This window comes from Rattus norvegicus, chromosome 1, assembly GCF_036323735.1.
Source record: "Rattus norvegicus strain BN/NHsdMcwi chromosome 1, GRCr8, whole genome shotgun sequence".
Classification (NCBI taxonomy): Eukaryota; Metazoa; Chordata; class Mammalia; order Rodentia; family Muridae; genus Rattus; species Rattus norvegicus.
In genome coordinates, this window is record NC_086019.1 from 60,709,553 (window position 1) to 60,733,868 (window position 24,316).

Sequence of the window (24,316 nt, forward strand, 5' to 3'; positions counted from 1 at the left end):
TTGAGACAATGTCAGACCAGGCACAATGGAGATGCTGTGCCAGGAGAGGTTCTACACAAGTCGAGTTGGTGATAGAGTGGATGTTCTAAGACAGTGGAGATCTGGTGACAGTGGAGGTCCTGCACCATTGGAGGTTCTGGAACAATCGAGGTCCTGAAACAGTGCAGTTGCTCGGACATTGGAGTTTATGCACCATTGTAGGTCATGTGAGAGTGGAGGTGCTGGGACAGTAAAGGTGATGGGACAATGGAGGTCCTGTGACTGTTTTGGTGCTGCGATATTGGAGGTCCTTCATCAGTTGAGGTCCTGGCACATTTGAGGTCCTGAAATATTGGATGTCCTGCATTATTGGAGGTCCTCAGTCAGTGGAGATGGGCCTGGGACAGCTGAGATCTGGTAAAAATGGGGGTGTTTCCACACTACAGGTCATACAACAGTAAATGTCCTGATACAATGCAGTTGTTCCAACACTGTAGATTCTGCAATAGTTGGTTTGCTAGAACAGTGTAAGTGGAGATCCTGCATCAACAGAGGTCCTTTGACAGGGAATGCCCTGCAACAGTGAACATCCTTCAACATTGGAGGTCCTGCAACAGTGGATGTCATGAGTCAGTGCCATTAAACTGACGGTGGAGGTACAACAACAGAGGAATTATTGTGCCAGTAGAGGTCCTGCAAAAGTCTGGCTGCTAAAAGAGTGCATGTTCTAAATTGGAGGTCCTGCAACAGTTAAGGTACTGCAACAGTCTAAGTATAGATACTGTGCATATCCTGTGCTAGTAGAGGTCTTGCACATTGGTTTTGCTCACCGTGAAGTTGATGAGACACTGAAGGTCCTGCCACAGTGGAGGTCCTTATAACAGTTGAGGTCCTGCAACAGTGGAAAAGCAGTGTCAATGGATAACCTGTGCCAGTAGAGTTCCTGCAGCTTGGAGGTCCTGAGAAAGTGGAAGGGCTGAGACAATGGAGGTCTTTTGACAATGCAGGTCCTTATAACCGTGATATAGGAGGTCTTGCGACAATAGAGGTCCTTGAAACAGTTGAAGTGCTGTGACAGTGGATGTTCAGGGACAGTAGAATTCCTGTGCCAGTAGAGATCTTGCAGTTTGGAGGTACTGAGTCTGTGGAGTTTCCTGACAGCCGAGGTACTACCAGAGTGGATGTCCTGTGACAAGGGAGTTCTTAGGGTAGTGCAGGTTCTGGGACAGTGGAAGTACTGCTACAATGGTTATCAAAATGCATGGAAAGAAGCAGCAAGGATGCCACCCAGACCAGACCATGGCAAATATAATGAAGATATTAATCCACCCCAACATCATATTGCTTCACCAAGGAATTGAGTCTGAGACACGTCTATACCTTCTCATGGAGCTCTTTGAAGTTCTACAGCTTTACAAATTCATCTGAAAGTATGTGATAGTGGAGGCCTTAGACAATGTAAGACCAGCCACAATGGAGATCCTGTTCCAGTAGAAGTTCTGCAAAAGTCTAGTTGGTGATAGAGTGGATGTCCTGAGACAGTGGAAGTCTGGTGACAGTGGAGGTCCTGCACCATTAGAGGTTCTGGATCATTCGAGGTCCTGAGACATGCAGGTGCTCAGACAATGGAGTTCCTGCAACAGTGTAGGTCCTGTGAGAGTGGAGGTGCTAGGAAAGTGAAGGTGATGGACAGTGTAGGTCCAGTGTAGGAATATTGTGTTCCTACAACATTGGAGGTCCTGCAACAGTTGAGGCTCTCATACCCTGCAGTTCTTCCAACTTTGGAGGTCATGCAACTGAATAGGTCGTGGGAAAATTGAGGTTCTGGGACAGTAAGGGTGTTGGGACAATGGAGGTGCTATATCACCTGAGGTCCTGAGACATTTGAGGTCCTGCAATATTGGAGGTCCTAAGACAGTGTAGATGACCTTGGAATAGTTGAAGTCTGGAATAAATGGAGGCTCTGCACAAGTAAATGTCCTGACACACTGGAGATCCTGCAGTTTGCCTGGACAGTGAAGGTCCTACAAAAGTGGAGGTCCTGTGACAATGGAGGTCATGAATCAGTGCATTGGCACTGACCGTAGAGAGCCAGCAGCAGTGGACTGTCTTTGCCAGTAGAGGTCCTGCAAGATTCTAGCTGTTGTGAAAGTGGATATCCTACAACATTGGAGAGCTGGCATTAGTGAATGCCCTGAGACAATGGAGATCCTGCAGGAGTTGGTTTGCTTGGACAGTGAAGGTGCTACAAGAGTGGAAGTCTTGTGTCAGTGGAGGGGCTTGGCAAAAATTGATGTGCTGCCACACTACTGGTACAGCAACAGTGAATATCATGAGACAGTGCATTTGCAGTGACAGTGGAGCCCCAGCAACTGTGGAATTTTTGTGCCAGTAGAGGTCCTGCAAATTCTAGCTGCTTAGAGGGTCTATGTCCTACAACCTTGTTGGTCCTGCAACAGTTGAGGTACTGCAACAGTGTAAGTCCAGCTACAGTGGATATCCTGTTATAGTAGAGGTCCCTTAAATTGGCCTTGCTGAGACAGTGGACGTCCTGTGATACTGGAGGTCCTATGACACTGGAGGGGCTGTAACACGGGAGGTCATGCCAAAATTTCAGTTCTTGTAATGGTTGCGGTGTTGTGTCAGTGGAAATCTAGCGACAGTGGACATTCTGTAGGACAGTAGAGGTCCTACAATATAAAAGTCCTTGGACAGTGGAGGTACTGACGCACTGGAGGTCCTGTGAGAATGGAGGTTCTTATAACAGCTGTGACACTGGATGTACAGCAAATGTAAATGTCCTCTGATAGGAGAGCTCCAACAAACTGAAGTTGCTGAGAGACAGGAGGTCCTCCAACAGCAGTGGTCCTAAGACAGTAGAGATCCTGTAACAGTGGAGAGGCTGAGACCCTGGAGGTCCTTTGACAGTGGACTACTTTGTAACAATAGACGTGCTATGACAAGAGGGTTGTACAATAGTAGAGGTCCTTGTTATAGTTGAGGTACTCCAACAGTGGAAGTTTAGGGACAGTGACTTCCAGTGCCCATAAAGGTCTTGCAATTTGGAGGGTCTGAGACAGAGGAGTTGCCTGACCACAGACGACCTACCACAATATTGGTCCTTTGACTGTGGAGGTCTTGGGATAGTTCAGGTGCTAGGACAGTGGAAGTTCTGCTACAGGGGTTATCAAAGTGCATGCAAAGAAAAAGCAATGGTGCCAGCCAAACATGACCATGGCAAATATAATGAAGTTTTTCATCCACCCCAACATCATCTTGCTTCTCCAATTGAGTCTGAGACAATTCTAATAACTTATCGTGAAACTGGTTGAAATTTTACAGCTTTACAAATACATCTGAAATTCTTTCCACCGAGAGGAGGAAGGAGCCAAGGAAATATTTAGGCAAATGTTAGCAGGCTTTATCTATGGCTATGGGCACTGTATAAGTTCACAGTGACCTGAAACAAGATTATATTCTGTTAGAGAAGAACGGAAAAGTCAAAAGCATCGACTTTGGCCTTCAACTCAAGACAAACCTGGGCAAATGCTGAACTGGCAGCATGGTGCTTACCCTATTGGTGCACCTGACATCTTCCTAGGACAACTTTATGATGGTGCAAAAAAAAAAAAAAAAACAACAACAACGTATGGATCTTAGGAGTAGGCTTATATTTCACTGTTGTATTTGACTCTGTTGTCATACAACAGTTCAGAAGACAGGTTGTAGCAGGTGTGTACCCTGCTCACTGTGGGGTGTCAGAAGAGGCAGCTTAGCCTCTTAATAAAAGTCAATCCAAACTATGGGCTGACAGTCTCAGAGGTGATGATGTACCCCTGGTCAATGAAACTGGAAGAGGTTCACAAATCCTTATGAAGAAGTGATCCCTCCCATGCCAGATACTCCAAAAGAGGAAGAAACGTAATATATTGAGGTTTGAGGTAAAATTTTATAGATTCATTGCATCAAAAAGGTATAACCAGAACATGGCATCCTATTGCTTAATGTAACAAGAAGTTATACACAGGAATTGCTTCACAACACAGGCTCAGCAGCTTTGTCCAGTTATGGTCCCATTCTCTACCCTTGCTGATTTCCCTCTAGGACTAAATAGGAATAGAAGTGAACACAACATAGACACATTGTTCTCCTCATCTTCCAATGGCCTAGTGTATCCCTATGATCATAAGGCTAGTCAAAGAGGAAGCAAAGAGCCATTGGGCATGCCCTTCTTCTTTTCAGGACACTCCCGACAACACCCACAGTGAACAAAGCATACATACACACCAGAAGTGTCCTGTGTCTTCACTCAACAATCAGCCACACTTAGAAGAGCTGTAGCAACGAGAAAACAGAGGACAACCTACTTTCCTGCTGTCTCTCAGCAGAGAGCAGGACATTCCCCAGCTGGGGATTTCCCAGAGGCATTAAAGGATGAACCAATTCCAATGGGGAAATTCACTGATGAAGTTGTGTTGCTGCTTTTCTTCAAGAATGAAACATTACAAGGGGGTGGAGGAAGAGTTTTCTCCCAGAAATGAGGCCAAGGGAGATTGTCCAGAGAACAGGCAGATGGCAAAACCCACGTGCCTTTGTACTTTGTCCTTTCCAGTTTGCTCTGTGCTCATTCTTCCTCTGGCTCTGTTTTCCAGTTCCCCATAATTCTTAACTTCTTATATCCTCTAAGTATTTAATGATTCTTCCCCCAACCCAACCATCTCCCTCTTCTGGATTTCTTCTCTTCCCAGCAAGGACTCAATATGACTGCTTGTAGACCACTCTAGAGCGTGGTGCAGCTGAATGAATCCATTCACCTGAAGTTTATCACACTCTAAAAACACCAGCTTCCACAAAGTGAGGTGGAGAGTGGTATGAGCTCATGAAGTCTTCCATAGGTTACTGGTCCTAGCACACATGGCATTTATCACAAGAGCTATAGAACAAAATCTTATGCTGTCAAAAGTAGCATCACATTTCATTCAGCCTCAAATCTAATAACCAGCAATGACTTTGAAAAATTGAAATTACAGTTGCTGCAACAGTGCAGATCCTGTGAAGAGGTAGGTCCTGCGAGAGTGGAGGCATGGAATAGCGCCGGTTCTGTGACAGTGAAGGTCCTTTGAAAGTGGAGGCACTGATATCGTGGCGGTCAATCTACTTACAGGGGAGCTGCTGCACAATTGAAGGTTCTGCTACAGTGGAGGTCCTGCAAAATTGGAATTGCTGATACAGGGGTATTCCTGTCACTGTAGAGATCCTGTGGCAGTGAAGTTGCAGAATCATGGGAGATCTTGCTTCAGTTGATGTCCTGAAACACTTTAGTTGCTACGGGTGGTGCTACGACAGTGGAATTCCTGGGATAGTGGAGGTTATAGGACAGTGGGTGTCCTGAGACAGTTGTAGTGCTCCTACAGTGGAAGTCCTGCAATAGTAGTGTTGCTTGGACAGTCCAGTTCTTGGACAAAGGAGGTCCTGTGACACTTGAGATGCTGAGACTCTTGAGCTCCTGAACAGTAGAAGTGCTGTGATAGTTGAAGTGCTGAGACACTTGTGGTCCTGTAACAGTGAAGTTGACACACAGACAGTGGACTTCCTGAGGTAGTGGTGGTGCTTAAACAGTGGATGTCCTGTGACAGAGGAGGTCCTGCAATAGAGGAAGAACAATATATGCTGGCTGATGACCCAGAGCTTCCAGAAAATAGACCACCAACCAATATATATCAGAGGATGGCATTTGAAACCAATGGGATGGAAGGCCCTTGGTCCTGTGGAGATGTGATGCTCGAACATAGGAGGAGGCTGGAGTGGTGGGTTTTGAAAAGTTGGGTGAGTTTAGGAGCAGCATCATAGTGGCAAAATGGAGGGAGGAGGGAGAAGATGTAGGAGTGGGCATTTGTGGATTGGCACCTAGAACGTTGGACATCATTTGAGATGTTAAAAACAGTGGAAATGATAAGGTTTACATTGTCTGACCCAAACCTAAGGGATACTACATAAGGAACACAAAAACCCACAGGTGCTCACCAGCAATCAGATAAAATTTGGCCTTTGGCGGTCTACTCCAAAGAAACTCTTCCAAGAACACTGTTTAGTTTTTTCAAGCAAAGTTTAAAACTCTTAAGTGTACTCTCAAATCTCCCCTAATTTGCATAAATCAGTCAAAACTGTTGGCTTTGTAAATACTTCTATCTTGTCCCAATAGTCACATGCTGGTCATCCCAACAACAAGATACTTGTCAAGGTGGGAGTCAATCAACATGGGATCCTTTTTCCAACTCGGCATGCAGACCCTCAGCTCACCTTCACACACACACACACACACACACACACACACACAAACACACACACAGAGAGAGAGAGAGAGAGAGACAGACAGACAGACAGACAGACAGACACACAGACACAGATTCACAAACACATGCACACACACACACACACAGACACACACACCCATGAGAGAGTGATAGATCGAAAGTGAGGTAGAGAGAGAGAGAGAGAGAGAGAGAGAGAGAGAGAGAGAGAGAGAGAGAGAGAGAGTTCTTATCATCTACTTTCTTAATGCATATTGTGTGCTCTTGGAGTTGAGCACAGAGACTTGCACATGTAAACCAGTCCTGTACACCTAGGAACATTTTCTGATCAGTATTTTCTCTTCTTTATGCAGTTCTTAAATTATCTTTAAGAGAGTGTAGGGCATTGACCTACAATGAAATCTTGGACCTAAAGGTACATTTTAATACAAAGCTTACATATCACTTACAGATGACTCTAGTAGGAAGTACATTAAGTTCAGAACCATTCAATCAGAAACCCTTAATGTATATACCCCATTCTAACTGCCTTCACTTAACCTCATGTTTGGACCACTGTTCCTAGCTGGAGGTTCCTGTTTATCTCCCAGAATAAAAGGGAGGCTCCATGCTCAAGTGGAACAGCAGATTCAAGGTGGGACTGTTGGGTGACATTACCGTGAACACCAGGGACTGCCCCACAGAGGCAGGTAGTGGCCCTTTCTTTCCTCCTGGGGAATCATTATCTACATTGTCCTGAGCAGAGAAGGATCCTCTCATTCTAGCAGATGTTCTGGATGACACAAGGAATGTGAATAGATTATGAAATCACTTTACCACATTTCTTTTTGAGGCAGAGACCCTTGAGACCCTTGGCTCAGGAGTAACAGTTCCTGATAGCAAGGTGAGGTCAGTGTGGGCCCTGTGTTGACCTATGAATAGTTATTTATGTTAATCACCAAATCTTTAAAACTTACAGCATGTGAGAGAGAAGACTCCCAGGAGTCTCAGCTAAAACTAATCAGTGAGTTTTTAAGAACAAGAACAAGTAGGAAATTTAAATTCATGTGATTGCTACAAATAAAGCAAGACACTGTCATTAGATCACCTTTGTGTAAGGGCCCTGACGACATACACAACTTAAGATGTGAAGTGCTCAGCTAGCACGCTTCGTGGCAAGAACCCAAGACACAGCTTCTCTGTGTCTCATCACCTCTGAAGCATGGTCCACAAACAATGGCAACAAACCTTCTCTTCCTCAGAGTTCAAAGTTACCTTTACTGTTAGTGATAGTTTCACAGTTAACTAACCTCTACTGGATAGACAAGTTTGACTAACCTTCTGTGAGCTTCTCCCAACCATGTACAGATGGTACATCCCTCTGCACATGAGGCCTGTTCCTCTCAGGCCTGCTGTTCTCCTTCCCAGATTAGAAACTGGATACCTTTCAAGCCTACATTCTTAAGTCATCTATCAACTTTGGGTACATGATAAGCACAACATGACATTGGGTGCCAAATAACACTTTCCTACCTGACAATGAATATGATCCAGGGGTACCAAACATGGAAACTGGTCAGGTAAGGTCAGGTAACCCCCATGCTATCTCCATGTGGAGATGAAGATTGACACACCTTCCCAAGCAGACTTTCTCAGTTTTCTCAGCCCACACAGCAGTCCTTTGCTGAGCTTCCTTACTCCCAGTGACTGATGAGAGTACATGGGAAGATGCCTGATTTCTGGAAAGCCCTGGGCCCCATGACCCACAGTAGCAGCAGCTTCTGATCACAGGTGATTTCAGGAACTGAAAATGCCTAATGTTCCTGTGTTGATTTGAATATGCTCAGCCCAGGGAGTGGGACTATTTCCAGATGAGCCCTCATTGCATAGGTGTAGCCATGATTGAGGAAGTGTGTCACTGTTGATGTGACCCTTATGTTCCTTGTCCTAGCTGCATGAAAATCAGTTTTCTAGTAGCGGCCTTCAGATGATGATGTAGAACACCCAGCTCCTCCTGTACCATGTCTGCCTAGATGCTGCCATGCTCCCACCTTGATGATAATGAACCAAACTGCTGAACTTGTAAGCCAAACCCAAAGCAGTGTTCTTCTTATAAGATTTGCATTGGTCATGGTGTCTGTTAATAGCAGGAAAACCCTAAGTAAGTCACTTTCTACCACAGATTACGAGGTTAATTGAGTGATGTCATCACCTGAGGAGACATGGCCTCTTATTAAGGTTCTAATCTCCTAAGTAATTGCAGGCTCTCTTCTGGCCTAGGCATTGGCTATAATATTAATCTTCCCAGTGTCTTTTTCTCTGTAAACTATACATTTTGCATTTCTATTTGCCCCATTTGCTCTTTTTCATTGAAGTCCTATAACCTCAGTATAACAGAGGCCATACTGGGCTCTCTTCAAATTTTCATCGAAGAAATTTGTTTATTACTTTTTAATTTAGCCTCAGGTAGGTTTTTAGGATGTGGGCTGAAGGAAGCCACATTTTTGTAAAAGCATCATACAAATTATCCCAGGCCAGTTACAAATATTATTGCCTTCTGAATCCCCTTGTCCTGGGCTTCCACATTCTGGATAGGTCTTGGCACTCCTGACTCCCAAGCTCCTGCCAGTATACCCCATTAAACTCTTCTTAGAGCACTGGGCCACTTCTAGTTCAAAGTTCTGAATTCTTGCATATTTTCCAAAACAAGTAACAAGCACAAACTGGCATGGTCAGGTATCACAGAGCAAGAGTCCGCTCTATTACATCCCCTTCTGCATTAGTTACCTTTGTATTTCTGTGACAGAAATGCCATGAGCACAGCAAACTATAAAACATGTAGGCGATTAGTGATCCTATTTCACAGACCACCTGTTACCATAGGTTAAGTTCTATGACGACAGGGCATGGTGGAAGGAGCAGGAAGCAGAGGACTCACATCTGCAATCACAAGTACAAAGCAGACAGTGCACAGGGAGTGGTGCAGAGCACTAAAACCTCAAAGCCCAGCCCCACTGGCATTCTTTCTCCAGCAAGGGCACACCTCCTGAGTCTTCCCAAACAGAGTCACGAACTGGGAAAGGAGTACTCAAATGCTCGAGACAGTGGAGGATAGCTCATGCAAAATGTCATGATGATTCAGGAATTCGAATCAGTAACAGAGAGAACCTTCACTCTGGGTCAATGTGTGCTGCTGCAAAGCCAGCAAGCTTCTCTCCCTCCTCTTGAACATAAGATGTGGATTAAGGAAAAATGTAAACAAGCATCTCCATGGAAAATCAACTGCCCTGTTAATCTGGTCATACTTATAGGATAAGTCCAGAGGTGCTGGATACTGAAATCAGAGAAGAAGCCAACACAAACTCAAACCGTTTAGTCTATAGGAATAAAAATACCACAGAAGCCAAAATGGGTAACGATATGGAGCAAACGCTCACTCACTCAGCAGATAAAATTACACCTAGCCCTTACTCACAGACCTACTTCATAAACAGTGTACATTCTGCTGGTACCTACTCAACACAATCCTAAATGCTGCAATCAAACCAAATGGTTTCTTACTTTGTTGAGTATGACTTAAAAACACTGAAGTACTCTGAAGGAGGTTAATGGAAACTTCTCAGGGCCTGGGGAAGTTGGCTGAGGGAGTACAGATTAACAAAGCAACACAACCCAATTTCCCCACCAGCAAGCAGAAACCGGCCTGATGTCAGTTGCCAATTCCTGAGGGTTTAAGAGAAGCCTACAGACTGGAAGGACTGAGGTAGGTGAGATTAAAGTACAGTTACACTGAATGCTCACTTGAGGAATGGGAAGGGTAGAAACTGGAAAGTGCTCGGTGTGTGTGTGTGTGTGTGTGTGTGTGTGTGTGTGTGTGTGTGTGTGTTCCATGAATGTGTTTCTGTGTGAGTGTGGTTGTGTTGTTGCTGTTGTGTGCTTAATTTGAGACAGAGTGTTACCACAAACTGAAGCTGTCCTAAAACTCACCCTGTGCACAAGGGTGGTTTGGACAGTAAAGAGACCTTCTCTCTCATGAAAGGGGGATTAATGATGTGTAGCACAAGCTTTGTGTGAATGTAAATTTCAAAATCTGAAGATTTTAAAAATCTCCTTTGGCTTGCTTTAACAATGCTGGTGATTATAGCAATACATGGTACACTGAGGACAGAACAGAATATATAGTGTGAGCTTTTGAGATGGTTCAGAGGTGAAAGGAATAGCTGATGATCTGAGTTTAGTTCCAGAGGCACTGTTAATAATCAAACACAAATGTAGCCGACTTTTATCCTGTGTAAAAATCAGTCAGGGCATCCAGTCATCTAAAGTCTGGAAGCTGGGGAAGGGAACATGGAAAATGAATATCCTAGTAAGAGCACCATTGGAAGGGGAAGCCCTGGGTCCTGCTAAGACTAAACCCCCAGTGAACTAGATTGTTGGGAGGAGGGTGACAAGGGGAGGGGGATGGGGAGGAGGGAAGGGGATGTTTGCACGGAAACTGGGAAAGGGAATACTGGAAATGTATATAAAAATTACTCAAGTTAATATATATATACACTGAGGTCAACCCTAGATAGGGCATAGAGCAATCCATGGGATTCAACGGGGTGTTTTATGAAAGAGCTATTTCCCAGGAGCACACCTGTGTGTCAAGGCCTCCCTTCCAGCTAGGCCTTTGGATCTCCAGTGCTAAACACTGTCTCTTCCTTTGCAGAAGTGAAACATAATAAAAATTCACACTTCACAGTACAGTGAATAGCAGTAATCGCGAAAGGTGTAAATAGAACCGATGAGTACCAGAGTATGTGGATTGATGTTATATGAAATGTGTGTGGATCCCGTGCAGTATCCTCTTCCATGTTCCTACATACTGAGCAACGACCCTGTACAATTTCTCCCTAGACAGAACAATCTGGAATTCACTCACTGAGGGACTTATGCCCTGGAGTGGCAGCTACAGGTAGGACTTGTGCAACCATGTCACGAAGCGAAGAGACAGAGATGCATGGATTAAATGGAGAGAAGCAGATTGGATTGGTGGAGAGGCTAACCTGCCAACAACTCCAAACCCCCAGCAGGATGACAATGGAGAACAGCGAGCAGTTACCCAGCCAGCCTCACTCTCCATAGCCAGACTTCTTCCAGTCCTTCCATTTTCCCAAGGAAAGAAATGTTCAAAAAGCAGGGACAGGGAAAGAAAAACTGCTCTACTCCCAGGAGCCAAGGGCAAACCCCCTGGCACCTCCCTGTCTGAGCCCATAAGCAGAGACAGCCCAGTCCTGGGATCATCTCTAGAGGCTCAGGGACCCAGGCAGATGAGCCCTTGAATCACAAAGGGTTCCACTACAGCATTCTATGGGTGTCAGTCCTGAGTCCCTGAGCCTGAGGTGCTCTGCACAGCTATTCAGAGAAGCCTTCTCCTGATCTCTGTACAAAGATCTCTGTGTTGGATGTCAGAGGAGAGTGTCCACCCAGCATGGTTTGGGGCTCTGGCCCTCTAATCTGTTGGTCCATGTTAACTTCTCCACAGAGAAAGCTTATGAGCTTTGCTGATGCATCCATTTGGCGTTTGGGGGATTCAAACTCAAGTCTCTGCCTAGTCCTGCAGCTTTGTCTCAGGTGTTTGATGATAACCTAGAGCCTTTCTGAGGACTTATGAGAACAGTGTCCTCTTGATGGGTCAGTTTAGAAACAGCTTTGTCTTTAAAAAAAGAAAACTATACCATCAGTTTGAGGCTAATCCTTCAGAATTCAAAGATAACGTGACACCCTGAGTGTAGACATGAGGACTTTAAAGCAGGATGCAGAGTAAACATTCAAAACAGAGAACTATGGACAGCTAAACATCTTACAGGGTTTTATTTCTAACAGCCTAAAGTCTTTCCATAGCCCATAGAAGCCACAGTCTCAGAGTCCTTCCCAACCATGTCTTGACAGGTCCTATTGTGACCTCATGAGGAGCGATTGTGAGGCGGCCCAGCAAACACATATTAAGCTGTTGCCAGGCCTGGAATTCTTTGAGTGCTTTGAGAGGAGGTGTGGAGTGGATCCCTCTGCGACTTGGTTGTATCTAGTGAGCTGTGTGTGGTTGTGTCGAATTTTACTGTACTGTGTATATGTGTATGTATCAGTGTGTGTAAGAGAGTGTGTGTTGACAGATTGGCCTGTGTGTGAGTGCGTGTACACTTTTGCCTGTGTGTTTGTCAGTATATGTAGGAGTGTGTGAGTTTACAGGTTTGTATGTGTGTATGTGTTTGTATGTGTGTATGTCTTCTTGTGCGTATGTGTATCCCTGTGTGTATGTGTGTATGTGTCTGACGTGTGTTTTTCCAGGTTTGCTTGTGTGTAAGTATGCGTGTTTTGTGTGAATCTGGGTGTTTGTAAGAGTTTGTGTGAGTATAAGTTCACTTCTGTGTAGTTCTGTGTGTGTGCCTGTGTGTGTGCCTGTGCCTGTGTGAGTGCCTGTGGGTGTGTGTGTGTGTGTGTCTGTGTGTGCACGTGCCCATCCCCTTTTGCCCCTTGTATCTATATTACCTGCACCTCAGTGCAAGAGAGTGTAGAGGCCAGAAGTCACCCCGGCTGCTGTTCCTGAGGTAGGTTCTCAACCTTATTTTCAAGACAGGCTCTCTCACTGGCCTGCAGCTGCCCAAGTATCTGAGCTGGCTGACCAGTCGCTCCCAGGCATTTGGTATGCCAACCCCATAATATCAGTTTAAAGGCCTATGTAGATGGCTAGCTGCCTACTTCTTGATTGATTGATTTTTGGATGACTTCAAGAGAAAGAATTAGGTCACACATTGCCACGACACTGGCTATTTCCTTATTGGGGTTTTGCTTTTTGTTTTATTTATTTATTTATTTATTTATTTATTATGGATTGCTGGTTTCATTTTTTAGTGGTTTTTATGTTCTCACATGCTATATTACTGCTTTGATTATTTACTGTTCTGCATTCGGATGATTAACTCTATCTCCATTTTCTTTTTTTTTTTTTATTAACTTGAGTATTTCTTATATACATTTCGAGTGTTATTCCCTTTCCCGGTTTCCGGGCAAACATCCCCCTCCCCCCTCCCCTTCCTTATGGGTGTTCCCCTCCCAACCCTCCCCCCATTGCCGCCCTCCCCCCATAGACTAGTTCACTGGGGGTTCAGTCTTAGCAGGACCCAGGGCTTCCCCTTCCACTGGTGCTCTTACTAGGATATTCATTGCTACCTATGGGGTCAGAGTCCAGGGTCAGTCCATGTATAGTCTTTAGGTAGTGGCTTAGTCCCTGGAAGCTCTGGTTGCTTGGCATTGTTGTACTTTTGGGGTCTCGAGCCCCTTCAAGCTCTTCCAGTTCTTTCTCTGATTCCTTCAATAGGGGACCTATTCTCAATTCAGTGGTTTGCTGCTGGCATTCGCCTCTATATTTGCTGTATTCTGGCTGTGTCTCTCAGGAGCGATCTACATCCGGCTCCTGTCGGTCTGCACTTCTTTGCTTCATCCATCTTGTCTAATTGGGTGGCTGTATATGTATGGGCCACATGTGGGGCAGGCTCTGAATGGGTGTTCCTTCAGTCTCTGTTTTAATCTTTGCCTCTCCCTTCCCTGCCAAGGGTATTCTTTTTCCTCATTTAAAGAAGGAGTGAAGCATTCACATTTTGATCATCCGTCTTGAGTTTCGTTTGTTCTAGGGATCTAGGGTAATTCAAGCATTTGGGCTAATAGCCACTTATCAATGAGTGCATACCATGTATGTCTTTCTGTGATTGGGTTAGCTCACTCAGGATGATATTTTCCAGTTCCAACCATTTGCCTACGAATTTCATAAACTCGTTGTTTTTGATAGCTGAGTAATATTCCATTGTGTAGATGTACCACATTTTCTGTATCCATTCCTCTGTTGAAGGGCATCTGGGTTCTTTCCATTTTCTGGCTATTATAAATAAGGCTGCGATGAACATAGTGGAGCACGTGTCTCTTTTATATGTTGAGGCATCTTTTGGGTATATGCCCAAGAGAGGTATAGCTGGATCCTCAGGCAGTTCAATGTCCAATTTTCTGAGGAACCTCCAGACTGATTTCCAGAATGGTTTTACCAGTCTGCAATCCCACCAACAATGGAGGAGTGTTCCTCTTTCTCCACATCCTCGCCAGCATCTGCTGTCACCTGAGTTTTTGATCTTAGCCAATCGCACTGGTGTGAGGTGAAATCTCAGGGTTGTTTTGATTTGCATTTCCCTTATGACTAAAGATGTTGAACATTTCTTTAGGTGTTTCTCAGCCATTCGGCATTCCTCAGCTGTGAATTCTTTGTTTAGCTCTGAACCCCATTTTTTAATAGGGTTATTTGTTTCCCTGCGGTCTAATTTCTTGAGTTCTTTGTATATTTTGGATATAAGGCCTCTATCTGTTGTAGGATTGGTAAAGATCTTTTCCCAATCTGTTGGTTGCCGTTTTGTCCTAACCACAGTGTCCTTTGCCTTACAGAAGCTTTGCAGTTTTATGAGATCCCATTTGTCGATTCTTGATCTTAGAGCATGAGCCATTGGTGTTTTGTTTAGGAAATTTTTTCCAGTGCCCATGTGTTCCAGATGCTTCCCTAGTTTTTCTTCTATTAGTTTGAGTGTGTCTGGTTTGATGTGGAGGTCCTTGATCCACTTGGACTTAAGCTCTGTACAGGGTGATAAGCATGGATCGATCTGCATTCTTCTACATGTTGCCCTCCAGTTGAACCAGCACCATTTGCTGAAAATGCTATCTTTTTTCCATTGGATGGTTTTGGCTCCTTTGTCAAAGATCAAGTGACCATAGGTCTGTGGGTTCATTTCTGGGTCTTCAATTCTATTCCATTGGTCTATCTGTCTGTCTCTGTACCAATACCATGCAGTTTTTATCACTATTGCTCTGTAATACTGCTTGAGTTCAGGGATAGTGATTCCCCATGAAGTCCTTTTATTGTTGAGGATAGCTTCAGCTATCCTGGGTTTTTTGTTATTCCAGATGAATTTGCAAATTGTTCTCTCTAACTCTTTGAAGAATTGGATTGGTATTTTGATGGGGATTGCATTGAATCTGTAGATTGATTTTGGTAAAATGGACACTTTTACTATATTAATCCTGCAAATCCATGAGCATGGGAGATCTTTCCATCTTCTGAGGTCTTCTTCAATTTCTTTCCTCAGTGTCTTGAAGTTCTTATTGTACAGATCTTTTACTTGCTTGGTTAAAGTCACACCGAGGTACTTTATATTATTTGGGTCTATTATGAAGGGTGTCGTTTCCCTAATTTCTTTCTCGGCTTGTTTCTCTTTTGTATAGAGGAAGGCAACTGATTTATTTGAGTTAATTTTATACCCAGCCACTTTGCTGAAGTTGTTTATCAGCTTTAGTAGTTCTCTGGTGGAACTTTTGGGATCACTTAGATATACTTTCATGTCATCTGCAAATAGTGATATTTTGACCTCTTCTTTTCCGATCTGTATCCCTTTGATCTCCGTTTGTTGTCTGATTGCTCTGGCTAGAACTTCAAGAACTATATTGAATAAGTAGGGAGAGAGTGGGCAGTCTTGTCTAGTCCCTGATTTTAGTGGGATTGCTTCAAGTTTCTCTCCATTTAGTTTAATGTTAGCAACTGGTTTGCTGTATATGGCTTTTACTATGTTTAGGTATGGGCCTTGAATTCCTATTCTTTCCAGGACTTTTATCATGAAGGGGTGTTGAATTTTGTCAAATGCTTTCTCAGCATCTAATGAAATGATCATGTGGTTCTGTTCTTTAAGTTTGTTTATATGATGGATCACGTTGATGGTTTTCCGTATATTAAACCATCCCTGCATGCCTGGGATGAAGCCTACTTGATCATGGTGGATGATTGTTTTAATGTGCTCTTGGATTCGGTTTGCCAGAATTTTATTGAGTATTTTTGCGTCGATATTCATAAGGGAAATTGGTCTGAAGTTCTCTTTCTTTGTTGTGTCTTTGTGTGGTTTAGGTATAAGAGTAATTGTGGCTTCGTAGAAGGAATTGGGTAGGGCTCCATCTGTTTCAATTTTGTGGAATAGTTTGGATAATATTGGTATGAGGTCTTCTATGAAGGTTTGATAGAATTCTGCACTAAACCCGTCTGGACCTGGGCTCTTTTTGGTTGGGAGACCTTTAATGACTGCTTCTATTTCCTTAGGAGTTATGGGGTTGTTTAACTGGTTTATCTGTTCCTGATTTAACCTCGATACCTGGTATCTGTCTAGGAAATTGTCCATTTCCTGAAGATTTTCAAATTTTGTTGAATATAGGTTTTTATAGTAAGATCTGATGATTTTTTGAATTTCCTCCGAATCTGTAGTTATGTCTCCCTTTTCATTTCTGATTTTGTTAATTTGGACACACTCTCTGTGTCCTCTCGTTAGTCTGGCTAAGGGTTTATCTATCTTGTTGATTTTCTCAAAGAACCAACTTTTGGTTCTGTTGATTCTTTCTATGGTCCTTTTTGTTTCTACTTGGTTGATTTCAGCTCTGAGTTTGATTATTTCCTGCCTTCTACTCCTCCTGGGTGTATTTGCTTCTTTTTGTTCTAGAGCTTTTAGGTGTGCTGTCAAGCTGCTGACATATGCTCTTTCCTGTTTCTTTCTGCAGGCACTCAGCGCTATGAGTTTTCCTCTTAGCACAGCTTTCATTGTGTCCCATAAGTTTGAGTATGTTGTATCTTCATTTTCATTAAATTCTAAAAAGTCTTTAATTTCTTTCTTTATTTCTTCCTTGACCAGGTTATCATTGAGTAGAGCATTGTTCAATTTCCACGTATATGTGGGCATTCTTCCCTTATTGTTATTGAAGACCAGTTTTAGGCCGTGGTGGTCCGATAGCACGCATGGGATTATTTCTATCTTTCTGTACCTGTTGAGGCCCGTTTTTTGACCAATTATATGGTCAATTTTGGAGAAAGTACCATGAGGAGCTGAGAAGAAGGTATATCCTTTTGCTTTAGGATAGAATGTTCTATAAATATCCGTTAAGTCCATTTGGCTCATGACTTCTCTTAGTCTGTCTACATCACTGTTTAATTTCTGTTTCCATGATCTGTCCATTGATGAGAGTGGGGTGTTGAAATCTCCCACTATTATTGTGTGAGGTGCAATGTGTGTTTTGAGCTTTAGTAAGGTTTCTTTTACGTATGTAGGTGCCCTTGTATTTATGGCATAGGTATTTAGGATTGAGAGTTCATCTTGGTGGATTTTTCCTTTGATGAATATGAAGTGTCCTTCCTTATCTTTTTTGATGACTTTTAGTTGGAAATTGATTGTATGTGATATTAGAATGGCTACTCCAGCTTGCTTCTTCTGACCATTTGCTTGGAAAGTTGTTTTCCAGCCTTTCACTCTGAGGTAGTGTCTGTCTTTGTCTCTGAGGTGTGTTTCCTGTAGGCAGCAGAATGCAGGGTCCTCGTTGCGTATCCAGTTTGTTAATCTATGTCTTTTTATTGGGGAGTTGAGGCCATTGATATTGAGAGATATTAAGGAATAGTGATTATTGCTTCCCGTTATATTCATATTTGGATGTGAGGTTATGTTTGTGTGCTTTCATTCTCTTTGTTTTGTTGCCAAGACGATTAGTTTCTTGCTTCTTCTAGGGTATAGCTTGCCTCCTTATGTTGGGCTTTACCATTTATTATCCTTTTTAGTGCTGGATTTCTAGAAAGATATTGTGTAAATTTGGTTTTGTCATGGAATATCTTGGTTTCTCCATCAATGTTAATTGAGAGTTTTGCTGGATACAGTAATCTGGGCTGGCATTTGTGTTCTCTTAGGGTCTGTATAACATCAGTCCAGGATCTTCTGGCCTTCATAGTTTCTGGCAAGAAGTCTGGTGTTATTCTGATAGGTCTCCCTTTATATGTTACTTGACCTTTTTCCCTTACTGCTTTTAATATTCTTTCTTTATTTTGTGCGTTTGGTGTTTTGACAATTATGTGACGGGAGGTGTTTCTTTTCTGGTCCAATCTGTTTGGAGTTCTGTAGGCTTCTTGTATGTCTATGGGTATCTCTTTTTTTAGGTTAGGGAAGTTTTCTTCTATGATTTTGTTGAAGATATTTACTGGTCCTTTGAGCTGGTAGTCTTCACTCTCTTCTATACCTATTATCCTTAGGTTTGATCTTCTCATTGAGTCCTGGATTTCCTGTATGTTTTGGACCAGTAGCTTTTTCCGCTTTACATTATCTTTGACAGTTGAGTCAATGATTTCTATGGAATCTTCTGCTCCTGAGATTCTCTCTTCCATCTCTTGTATTCTGTTGGTGAAGCTTGTATCTACAGCTCCTTGTTTCTTCTTTTGGTTTTCTATATCCAGGGTTGTTTCCATGTGTTCTTTCTTGATTGCTTCTATTTCCATTTTTAATTCCTTCAACTGTTTGATTGTGTTTTCCTGGAATTCTTTCAGGGATTTTTGTGTCTCCTCTCTATGGGCTTCTACTTGTTTATTTATGTTTTCCTGGTATTCTTTCAGGGATTTTTGTATCTCCTCTCTATGGGCTTCTACTTGTTTATTTATGTTTTCCTGGAATTCTTTCAGGGATTTTTGCGATTCTTTCAGGCATTTTTGCAATTCCTCTCTGTAGGCTTCTACTTGTTTATTAATGTTTTCCTGTGTTTCTCTAAGGGAGTTCTTCATGTCTTTCTTGAAGTCCTCCAGCATCATGATCAAATATGATTTTGAAACTAGATCTTGCTTTTCTGGTGTGTTTGGATATTCCATGTTTGTTTTGGTGGGAGAATTGGGCTCCGATGATGGCATGTAGTCTTGGTTTCTGTTGCTTGGATTCCTGCGCTTGCCTCTCGCCATCAGATTATCTCTAGTGTTACTTTGTTCTGCTATTTCTGACAGTGGCTAGACTGTCCTATAAGCCTGTGTGTCAGGAGTGCTGTAGACCTGTTTTCCTCTCTTTCAGTCAGTTATGGGGACAGAGTGTTCTGCTTTCGGGCGTGTAGTTTCTCCTCTCTACAGGTCTTCAGCTGTTCCTGTGGGCCTGTGTCTTGAGTTCACCAGGCAGCTTTCTTGCAGCAGAAAATTTGGTCTGTCAGGACCTGTGGTCCTGAGGCTCAGGTTCGCTCGTGGGGTGCTGCCCAGGGGCTCTCTGCAGCGGCAGCAACCAGGAAGACCTGTGCCGCCCCTTCCGGGGGCTTCAGTGCACCAGGGTTCCAGATGGTCTGTGGCTTTTTCCTCTGGCGTCCGAGATGTGTGTACAGGGAGCAGTCTCTTCTGGTTTCCCAGGCTTGTCTGCCTCTCTGAAGGTTTAGCTCTCCCTCCCACGGGATTTGGGTGCAGAGAACTGTTTATCCGGTCTGTTTCCTTCAGGGTCCGGCGGTGTCTCTGGCAGGTGTCCTGCTGCTCCTGGGCCCTCCCCCACTGGAGCCCAGAGGCCTTATACAGTTTCCTCTTGGGCCAGGGATGTGGGCAGGGGTGAGCAGTGTTGGTGGTCTCTTCCACTCTGCAGCCTCAGGAGTGCCCACCTGACCAGGCGGTTGGGTCTCTCTCTCACCGGGTCTGGCTATCTCCATTTTCAATGTCACGCGGTTTCATCCTTTTACATTATTCCTGTTCTCTATTTATTGAGTACAAGCAATCATTGGCTTAGACTTGATACAAATTTGCCCTTTGTGACACTTTGAACTCTTCGGCCTTTGTTTAAGGTTTACTGTTCACTGATATTTAACTGCCTTATTCCTTGTGGTTGGTTAATTTTAATTTTCAGTATTTTGCTCTGGAGAGTTGTGGATTTTTGTGGATCACTAGGTCCTGAAATTCAATGGAGTTTTCCCTTAAGTGTTGGCTTTTTATATTTGTTTGTTTTGTCTTTTACTAATTCTTTCTCCTCTCGTTTCTTTCATCTGTTTTTTTTTTTTTTCTTCAATGAACATCTATTCATAGTATTGACCATCTTTGGCCGCCCAATCCTATTGTAGTATGACGATTTTTATTTTCATCATTGCATTTAGTATGTGTGTGCTCTTGGCTTTCTCTTTTGGGGTTGGTTATTTGGGTGGCTTTTACTTATGACTCTTCATATTTTCCCCTTAACTTTTTCATAATTTTGCTCTATTTTTCTAGTCTAGTTTTTACTTTGTCTTTTTTTTCTTTTGTTTGTTTCTTTTAGGTACCACAAGTGTAATTTTAGCTCCTATATTGCTCCATCTTTTTCATTATTTGATTCCATTTTTGTTATTTTTAGGTAGCATTAGTACTGATAAAATGCCTACAGAGACTGAGGAGGAGTTACCAACCCCTACACCCGAGCCCAGTATCTCTGAGGAGGGCAACTTCCATTCCCAATACCAAGTATTGAGGACAATTGGGCAAGGGGGCAACGCCAAAGTCCTCCTGGCCCACCACCGGCTCACAGGAACCCCGGTGGCTGTCAAAGTTCTGCGAAAGGACAAGCAGTGGTTCCAGCCAGCCATGATGGAAGCAAACATAATGAGAAAGATCAACCACCCCAACATAGTGTCTCTCATACAAGTTATTGAAAAGGAAACGAGAATATACCTCATAATGGAGCTGGTGGAAGGCCAAGAACTCTACCAGTACATCAGAGAGTCAGGGCACATAGAGGAGGATGAGGCCCGGCAAATATTTGAACAGATATTGTCAGCAGTGAGCTACTGCCATGGAAAGGGGATTGTTCACCGAGACCTCAAACTGGACAATATAATGATTGATAAAAACAAAAAGGTCAAAGTCATCGACTTTGGGCTTAGCACCCAATTTCAACCTGGAAAAATGCTAAACCACCACTGCGGCACGTACTCTTTTGGTTCCCCTGAACTCCTCCTTGGACATCGGTATGACGGGCCGAAGAATGATATGTGGATTATAGGAGTGGTCTTGTACTGTATGGTAGTGGGAAAGCTCCCATTTGATTCAGTGATCATCCAAGAACTGCAAAGACAAGTAGTGGCAGGGGTATATCCTGCTCCCTGTGGGGTTTCAAAAGAACTGGAGGACCTCCTTACTAAATTACTGAGAGTAAATTCCAACTTTAGACCAACAGCAAGAAAGGCGATGAAACACCCTTGGTTCAAAGAACACTGGAACGGATTGATAGGTCCCTATGAAGAACTGCTTGCCCTCACACCAGACCCGGCCATTTTGGATGCCATGAAAAGCATTGGATTCCAAGCCTCTGTAGTAAAACACTCTTTAAAACAAAGAAAATATAATGAGGAAATGGCAACTTATTTCTTTCTACAAAAGCAGGCTCTCCAGGGGGATGGCTGCACAGCCCAGGCACAGCAAGTGAGTCCCGTTGCAGCCCCATTCCCTAGCCTTGATCCTGCTGCTGCTTTTAGATTAGAACCAAAGAGGAGTGGAAGCCTGCCAGTCCTTGGCACCTTGCGGGTGTCATCCTCCCATGGTCACGTATCTCACTATGGCCAGAATGCTCATCCAAAAGGAGGCAAAAGATCCACTGTGGCTGGTCATCTCAGGCCACTACCGATGACACCTACACAGGACCACTATCACAAATGTGCCGTGAGTGTCCCATGCATTCAAACAACAAGCATCTTCAGTGAGAAGAGTAGCAATAAGGAAATCAAAGAAGACAACCCACTCTCCCACAGAGCCCCATTAGAGGATAAGCCCATCCCCAGCAGGGTCCGGCACAGAGGTTTTAAGGGGTGGACCAGGAATATAGCAAATGCCCTGATAAAGCTGTGTTGCTGCATGCCAAGGAGAAAGAAACCTCGCCTGGGGCAGAACAGAATCTCCCCCCAGAAATGAGCCACAGGGAGAGTCCAGAGAACAAGCAGCAGGCATAGCCCAGGTACCTTTGTGCTTTGTCCTTTTCAGTTTGCTCTATGCTGGTCCTTCCTCTGTCTCTGGTTTCCATTTTCCCCACAATTCTTACCTTGTATCTGCTCTAAGTTCTTTATGAGGTTTCCCCAACACCAAGCCTTCTCCCTCTTCTTGATTTCTCCTCTTCCCAGCAGGGACCCAATAGGATTGATGAGTTCCACACTCTACAGAGTTTTCTAGTTGGCCCATCCCTTCAGATGGACTCCAGCTCCCCCTTAGGCCAATAGCTCCCACAGGGTGAGGACAAGAGGTTCATGGGCTCATGGCCTCCTCCAGGGGCTACTGATCTTTTCACATGTGGTCATCAATCACAAGTGCTGCAGAACAGAGTCTTATGTTTTCAAATGTAACATCCCATTCCATTAAGCCTCAAAACTAATTAACAAGGTTTGTCATTGAATAAGTATCAACAACCTAGTTTGTGGGTTATAGTTGATGGTCAGAATCCTGCATGCATGCATATTATTTTGCATACTGGTTTTTTTTTTGTTCCTAAGACCTAGTGATCTATTGAATTTTATAGGTTGTAGTTCTAAATGGTTTCTTTCAAAGACCTCAACTGAGAAGTAGAAAAAAGAAGTTATAATATAGTAAGGCAAATCAAAGCCCCAAATGGTAAGCTAAGAATTCTACCTCACTGTCTTTTTTGCTTGGAATAAATTGTCTTGTCTATTTCACAGTGTCATCTGGAAATTCTTTCATGTCCTCAGTATAATAAACAGTAGGTGATTTCAGACACATGGCAATGGAAAAGACACCAGCAGAAACTACAGCAGCAACAGGAGTAGCAACAATAGCAGAAGCAGCATTAGGCACAGCAGCAGCAGGAGGAGGAGAACAAGGAGGGTAGGAGGAGGAGGAGGAGGAGGAAGATGAAGAGAGGAGGAGAAAGAAGAGGAGGAGGAGGAAGAGAAGGAAGAGGAGGAGAAAGAGGAGGATGAAGAGCAGGGGGAATATTTTGATTCCCTGTCCCCGTGAGAATTGCTGATGACTACTTCTGGACACAGATATCATGCTGAGAACTGTTTATCAAAATGATTTAACAGAATATTAATTTTCATAGAAGACATGTCAATGTTCCTAAGGGCATGCAGCCCGGGAAAAGAGAGCAAGATGGCAGAGGCAAGCAGTGTGGAATGTTCTTACTGAGGAAGACCTTCTCAAAGCTGATGATGTAATAGGTATGAAGGAGCATTTCATGGGAGTCACGGTCCCATGCCCCTGTGTCAGGGCACACAGAGCTCCTAGCCTTGCATCCTGCGTGAGAGGGGTCCTGGAATATTCCCTGATCCCAACAGGGTCCTGCATTGCATGGTTCCCCCTCAGTTATGGTCCTCCCTGTGCCTCATGGGGTACGCAGCTTCTATGGGATGAACTTATATCAGTGATTAACTGGAGCTGGACCACATCCACACCACAGGCAAGCCCTGGACACTGAGGACATTAAGAGCAGCAGACAACATCTCCTCCACTGCTTCTGACTCTGCTCCACAAGGCAAGGCAGCTCCCACACAGCAGGCATCCAGCCTAACTCCCAGCAGGGAGAGTGTGAGATGTCTGTGGATGAGCCCACAGGGACTACAGGATTCTGTGGGAAGACATCTGGTAGGTTCTGGAGCAGCTGCAGCAGCCAGGACACATGAACTACAGTGGAGGTGAGCTATAGGACCAGGTAGCAAAGAGCCTGATCTGGCCAATGCTGATCTGAATCCCTGAGGGCAGGCTGGAATGGTCACTCAGGGCTATTAGAGTGAAGGCCAGCCAAGGGCATACAATGTGTCACTAACATTCTCAAAGTCTTGTCCAGGAAATAAACCACTGGCCTTGACCACTAAAGTTGAGTCCAGACTCATGGGCTACAGGATAGCAGATTGAACTGAGTCTGAATTCCCATGAGTATGACCTCTGGCTGATCCCTAGGCTCATTATAGATGAGCATGAGAAGGCACCATTGCTGTGTTTGCAGGAGTAGCAGAGAGCTCGGAATACATGACCCACTCCTAACCCAGACTGGAGCCACTCTGGGGAGGAGATGGCATCATTTGAGAGATGGGCTTATGCGGGACACTGTGCTCTGGTTTGTGGCACATACATCTCCTGTCTTTCTTGCTGACAGTTCAGATCCTCAGCTGGCCTCATCACGGACAGTCCCATGAGGAGCGGGTGTTTGGTTCCTGCTTCCCAGTTAGGGTAGGAACAAGCCCAGACGCAGTGAGTA

General features: G+C 44.0%; 1 protein-coding gene across 1 annotated transcript; it reads left to right on the forward strand.

The window, feature by feature from the left end:
- Positions 1–12,250: 12,250 nt before the first annotated feature.
- LOC134485048 (sperm motility kinase Y-like) lies at positions 12,251–22,404 on the forward strand. Its single transcript, XM_063280862.1, has 2 exons — positions 12,251–12,859; positions 20,474–22,404. The coding sequence occupies exon 2, from the start codon at positions 20,494–20,496 to the stop codon at positions 22,021–22,023; it is 1,530 nt and encodes a 509-aa protein (XP_063136932.1). The 5' UTR covers positions 12,251–12,859; positions 20,474–20,493; the 3' UTR covers positions 22,024–22,404.
- Positions 22,405–24,316: the final 1,912 nt, after the last annotated feature.

Coding starts and splice junctions, on each gene's coding strand:
- LOC134485048 (XM_063280862.1), top strand. CDS start 20,494: ATGCCTACAGAGACTGAGGAGGAGTTACCAACCCCTACACCCGAGCCC.